Below are 6,784 nucleotides of genomic sequence, written 5' to 3' on the forward strand. Positions count from 1 at the left end.
GAAAACATCCTAAAACTTAAAGTGATATGACTTCCTGAGTTTTCTGTGATCACACAGTTTCTCACTGCAAACATCTAAGAGGCAAAGAATTCCCTTTTTAAATCAAGCCTTGAAATCTGTACTATCTCAGTTTTCATCAATGTTAAAGACACTAAATTCTCTTGTCTCTGTCTTATTTCATTTAAAAAAAGCTGGGGCAGGAAGTCTTGCAAATAAAAAGACAAGGTTAACATTAATAGAAAACAATTTTAATTAAATACAGGGGACAGTAGCAGTATATATAAAACATAAAATCCAATATGCAGGGAGTGGGAGAACCCCAGAGAGCTGAGAGGGCTGAGGGGATCTCCACCGACCAAACTGATTCAAATCTGTACTTGAGAAATTTCTCATGTACCTTGTCAGAAGTACATGCCTAGCTCTTGGCTCCAGGATTTCATAAACGCAGGAACACATAGCATGCATTCAAACATGAACACACATTCAAACATCCACCCCTCCACGCACAGAGACGAACACACCCTGATTTAGCTCTTTAACCCAGTTTGTCTCCCTCTGTCCCTGAGGGCTGGAGAAAGAAAACTTCCAGCCTAAACACTTCAGGAGAACTTTAAAATTCCAGTGCGTGCTGTCTTCTCCCTCTGGGTTTACAGTAGGTGAGATTAAGGGCCATTTACTTCCTGCAGTGAACCCCAAGCAGGCAGTCAAGGGGCTGATTTCCCACTCCACTGTCCACTGATCAGGTTCAGACCTTCCCAACCATGGAAACTTGGTTGCTGCTTTAAGGAGGTTTCATACTTCAGGTCCGTGGAAATCAAAAGGAAATGCTGAAAAGGATGCAACAAGGAAGATGACGTTAAACTTCAGGCACCTGAAGCCATAGGATGTCTGGGTTTGCCAGAGGGGTGAGGGAGAGATGGTTTCTTTACCAGGTTTACTGTGTCACAGGACACGGTTTCTTACACAGGTCCTACTGTGTCATACCCTCCCCTCCCCTGGTGAGTGCCTCAGACATAGGAACAGGCCATGGATTTTTTTGTTTTGTTTTTTGTTTTTGCCTTTTTTTTTAAAAAAAAAATTAATTAAATAATTTTTTATGGTGACATTGGTTAACGAAATCCAGTAAGTTTCAGCTGTACACTTTAACAGTAAAGCATATATACATTTACACCGTGTGTTCACCTCCCGTAGTTAGATTTCTTTCTGTCACCACATATTTGACCCCCTTTACTCCAGGAACAGGCCGTTTTGGATTACTGTTGCCTTATGTGACTTAAGCAATTATGGGGGCGGGGGGAGGTGAGGAGGAAGAGGGAGTTCAGGGTAGTATATAGGATTGGATAATTTCATCAGAATCTCATTTCCACCTTCCTAAACGAAGAGCCAGAATAGAAAAAAAAAGAGTGTTCTGAAGTTTCTCAATAATAATTAACCAGGAAACAGCTCACAGCGGATCCCTGAACCCAGAGGAGGGTCTTTGGTTCAGACAAAAGTTCACTGACTAGAGAATCTGAACAGCCAGTCTGGTCTCAGCTATGGATTTTCCAGCTACATAAGCCTCTTCACTTCTCTGAGTCTTCCCCTCCTCATCTACAAAATGAGACTAATAATCCCAGCCTTACAGGTTGTTTCGTGGAATAAAGAAAATAAAACACACCGCATTGCATCCTCTCGTACTGTGGTGTGAATAAATTTGGCTGCGAAGGGAAACAGGACTCTAATTTTAAAACACAACTTTAAATGCTTTTCATTATTAATTGCCAGCTTTAAGAGCTAAACGTAATGTTTATAAAATTCCCTGGGCTGAGAAAAAGCAGAGCCGAACGAAATAAAACAAAAAGTAAGCAAATAGAAAAAGGCTGATTCTACTATGGAAAGAAACGAGGCACTTAAGAGAATATTCACATTCTTACCTCAAGAACTTCAATATCTGAATTGACAAATGAGATTTTGTGTGGGTTGGGCAGAGGAAATCCTTGCTGCAATTTTGCTAAAATATAAAACAAGGGGTAAAATAATTGGGCACAGGCACGGAAGTTTTGGCAAAATTTTTGGTAAGAGACTAACAAGCGGCTTTTTAACAATTTATTTTTTCATTCATCCTAGTTCTGTGTTTTCATTCTCTGTGATATGTCCCTATCATTTCCCCAGAAGAATGGTTACATAATTCATGCTTAATAAAAATGCACCTGCGATTATGTGCATTTGGATGGTAGAAAAATGCTGGCACTTTGTCCAATTTACATTTTAAAAATACCTTATTGGGTCCTGAGAACCTTTTGGTCTCCAATGCAAAATGTATTTTAACCAAGTCAAATTCAAGACGCTGCAGCATGTGAACAATTGCAGTGCGGGGAGAAGGCCTAGGATTGTCATTCATGAAAATTGTGTCCATCCAGATGGTCTTTGCACGAGAACCACTGAGATACCCTTTCGGGAGAATAATTTCATTTCTGGATGACCTGAAGGAGACTCCACTGACTAAGGAGAGTGATTTCAATCTCCTTAACTCGACCAGAGGTAGCCGTTCTTGCTGAGTCTTCAAGTAGAGTTGCTCACAAGGCTTGGACATGAGAAATCTAATTTTATAACCTATCGTTGATGGTATAAGCTTTGTAAATTCTGGCACTGGCCTGGATTCATAACAACACTCTAGAAGCACAAGCTTCAGGATGGAAAGTCCCAAACAATCCCCAACATTTAGCTGATGTCAGCGTCACGTTGTTTTTCAAGAATCTCTTACCGTTGGCCAGTGGGAGGATGCCAAAGTGGATAATGAAGGACAGAATATTCTCAAACTTCAAGACCTAAAATGAAAGGGGAAACTAAATCAGTTGCCAAATCAGGACATTTTGAAAGTACCGTGCCTGGTTTGGAACTGCACTTTTCCAGACCTTATGGGGATAGGGGGCTATAATTAGAATCTCCCCACAGAGATGCACGTATTCTAGTTTTCCAGACACCAAAAGCTATTTTGTGGGAAACCGTATTACAGAATTTCCCAGTCTTTCTTCCTCCTCGAGGATGCACATTTCTGCTCTCCTCCACCCTGGATCATGGTGACAACTGTAGAGAGACCGCATGGTGGCAACAAACATGGCAGCTTAGGTATCCACCAAGTAAGACAATCCAGAACAACTGATACACACCCCACCTTAGTAGTCTTTCCCGACTTTACTGGGAACTTCAGCCACGGGAGTTCCCTCACTTTATGTTATGCTCTATAGTTAAAGGCATCACCAGAACATCCAAGTGATTTTTAATAAACTATGGTAGTTGTATAATCCTAGCTAAATGTTGGTTCCTGGGAACATTCAGGGATTAAAAATAAATGGACTACGATCAACATCAATTCATTCAATGAATATTTTTTTTAGCATCCTATAGGCTTAGCAAAAACAAGAATCTCTTTGCAGCTTATTAAGGGTATCCCTGCAGTAGACTTTCTAGATTTATCTCTTGTTTTTACCACTTCACTGTGTGATGGTGGGAAAGTTCCTTAACTTCTCTGTGCCTCAACTTACTCAACTATAAAGTGAAAATAATAGTACTAATTTCATAGGGTTGTTGTCAAGAGTAAATGAGTTAATATTATGTAAAAATGCCCTGTATATAGCATTGTCCTTTTTTTTTCAGAAATGTAACGGTTAGTACACTCTGTCATTGATACAGAGTAGTTTGTCTGGGTCTTCCTGGAAGACTTGGACTCACTTTGCCTCCTCTGGGCTCAGGGAATATTATTTATAAGACAGTCAGCTATGAATTCTCATTGACTATAGTCTGCCATCTACCAAATGGCTATGCCACAGAGGTGTTAATCCACAGCGAGCTAGTTGAGAACCGCTGCTCTAGAGTATAAGTGCCTCAAGGATAGAGATGTCACTTAGTGATTTGGCTGATCTTCCTATAGCTTGGGGGAACTTCCTGTAGCTTGTTGGGACTCTTCTGAGAACACGAACAACCTTGACCTAATTTTAGGATATGTCTAGAAAGCCTTCGAAGAGTAAAATTAATCATGGCCTAAAAATTGACAAAGAACCACATTCTTTGGGAGTGTGGATCTTAAATTTAACTCTAGAAGATTATTTTATCCAAAAAATGAAGTCTCCCTGAAAATCTCAACATTACACAATGTCTTAACAGTTTTTTTGAGTTCCTTTAAAAGTCTTTCTGAATAGATAAAAGTGAATTGGAGAGTTCCTCTCTTGTTTAATAGTTAATGGGCTTGGATGAGTAGCTATATAAAGAATTTTACGGTTAAAATCAACACTCAGGGAAAAACCAAGTCCTACTCAGAGATATAGAAAACAATCATCCAGCTACTATATAGGAGAATTTTCATTCTTCCCTGGACAGGGAACTCTGAGAGCTCTGACTCCTACCTCGATATTGCTGCGACTGGATTCTGGCAGAGTAAGGCGGAACCTGAAAACAAAGCAAAACAACAAAAACCAACAGGAAAAGATTAGAGGAATATTTAAAAACAATCATTTCAATAGAAAGGAACAAAATGAAAGGAGTAATTTTTTTTTAGCTCAATAAGATGCTATTTAAAACACACACAACCTTGTAAGGACATAATGTTCTATTACATCTTTACCCTTATATTTTCTGCTTAAAAAGCAGAGCAGAAACAGCCGAAGCCTTGGCTTTGAAACCAGAATGAGTTTCCCAAGTGCTTTTGCTCTGTGAGACTTCCTTTTGGCAACCTGGAATGCAGAACAGTCTTAAGAAATAAATGGCTTTCAGGCTACAGCCATGCCACCCCATGTGTCCAATCTTGTCTGATGCCTGAAGCTAAGCAGGGTTGGGCCTGGTTAATACTTGGATGGGAGAAATGTTTTCTAGGTCTTCTGGCTTTGAACTCAATCTTTTAACTTCTCCGAGCCAGGCTGATCCCTTATTAATAAATGTGACGATAAGATGAAGGCGATAGTGGTGCCCTTTCTTAGGAGCTTTATAAACATTTTGAAAATTAATCTTCACAGTGCTACTGTGATAGATGCAATTATTATTGTCTCTTTTGCAGGAAACTGATGATTAGAGAGGAGAATTACATTCATCAAGTCACAGAATTAACAACTGATGGATCCAGGTGGCAAATCTCATACTACTTGGATTCTATGCTCAGTCAAGGCCACAGCTCTCAGAAGGCTGTATCACCTGTATCATTTTTTAGCTGCTCAGTCATAAGACATAGGGGAAATGGTAGCTGTGATAGCTGTCTGACATGAAAGGCAGTGCAGTATAATTGTTAAAGGCACTGCTGGGGAAATGAGAGGGGGATGCCTCTCCCTGGTCTCACCACCTCTTACCATGGACAATCTAGACCAGGTTAGAGATTTGGCCTACATAAGGGTGGAACACAATTTGTGACTTTTCTTTTTTTTTTCTTTAATCACAACCCTGCCATAATTGGCCACCTCAGGACCACCTGCTATGAGTGAGCTTGTCTGGGGTGTCCTACGAACCGACTATCCTTTCCTCCTGGGACCATCTCACTTCTCTGTCCTAGTTCTCGAGGTATACTCACTGGGTTAGCTTACTAATGGCGGCATCTCACTAACTGCAGAGAAACAGGGAGAGCAAAGAGCAAACGCTCCCTGCTCCGGTTCTGAAAAACACACAAGCACAGCTCAAACCACTAGGTGGCGCCTGAGTTCAGTCTTTCTACCTCTCATTCTCTGCCAGGCAGGCCCCTAACCTGCTGCTTACAGCCTTGACTATAGGAACTAATTTTTATTAGAGGACCACAGAGTCTTTGGGGGGAAAGGGAACGCAGATAGCCCTATCTTGCAGATATAGAATATAGCCCATTTAAAAATTTTTTTGGAGAAAGTTTATCGTCCTGATTGAAAACCAAAGCTGAAGTACCAACTCTCAAGCATGACAAAAGGCCCTTCATGATCTGGGTCAACATATCAAATATGACAAAATGAAGGTCAGGTGGACCAAAGCACGAGCACTCACAACGCCATTCCTCCAACCCCGTGACCAGAGCAGACATTGAAAATCAGTCCTGCCCTCAATACCTTACCGTGATTGTTTATCTCTTGGCCCTCTGACTACGAACTCCTTCAAGGTAGAGAGTCGGTATTAATTATCTTTGTATTCCTAGGATTGAGCAAAGAGCATGGCACATGCAGGCACTAAGTGTTCATTCACTGACGCACATAGCTGATATTTATTGAACATCTAACATAGTCAGCCCTGGGACAGGTGCTGCAGATAGGATTGTGAGCAAAACCAGACACGGCCATTGCTCTCATGTGGGGAGGCGGCTTACAGGCCTAGTGGGGAGGAAGGCATTAATCGAATAACCCCACTGATGAAGGTTTCATTACAGACTGAGAAGAATGCTTTGGTGAAAAGAAAGAAATTTGTTGAGGCAAATAACAAAGGAACCTGATCTAACTTGGTGAGTATAGGAAGTTTTCCAAAAAAGAGAAATATGTCTTTGAGCTGACATGAAGGATGAGCGCGATGAAAAAGACAAAATGGGGAAAGACGTGGGAAGGGGGAGGGGTCTGGGCAGAGGTTGCAAAGGCCCTGTGGCAGGAACAGAGAGCTTGGGAGAGAGTACAGCAAGACGATGCTAGAGAGGCAGATGGGGTTGACCAGCTGGGCTTCTCAGGCCATATTAAGATTCTGATATTTATCCTAAGAGCAAGGACACTATGGAAGGCTTCTAGGAAGGGAGATGATGTCTGTGTTTTGTCAAGATCGCCCTGGGTGCAGTATGGAGAAAAGGTCAGCAGGCCAAGAGGTTTCACAGGTGCTTGTT

The 6,784-nt window shown here is 41.3% G+C and overlaps 1 protein-coding gene across 1 annotated transcript in view; it reads right to left on the reverse strand.

Annotated features, from left to right (window-relative positions):
- Positions 1-269: 269 nt before the first annotated feature.
- The window catches only part of BPIFC (BPI fold containing family C), a 36,022-nt gene continuing 29,507 nt past the window's right edge, over positions 270-6,784 (reverse strand). Inside the window, exons 13-16 of the mRNA XM_011354430.2 lie at positions 4,383-4,425; positions 2,744-2,807; positions 1,914-1,990; positions 270-827 (exon numbers count right to left, since the gene is read on the reverse strand). Coding sequence (XP_011352732.1) covers positions 705-827; positions 1,914-1,990; positions 2,744-2,807; positions 4,383-4,425 — 307 coding nt within the window. The 3' untranslated portion in view covers positions 270-704. The remainder of the gene's footprint in view (positions 828-1,913; positions 1,991-2,743; positions 2,808-4,382; positions 4,426-6,784) is intronic.

This window comes from Pteropus vampyrus, unplaced genomic scaffold, assembly GCF_000151845.1.
Source record: "Pteropus vampyrus isolate Shadow unplaced genomic scaffold, Pvam_2.0 Scaffold16, whole genome shotgun sequence".
Classification (NCBI taxonomy): Eukaryota; Metazoa; Chordata; class Mammalia; order Chiroptera; family Pteropodidae; genus Pteropus; species Pteropus vampyrus.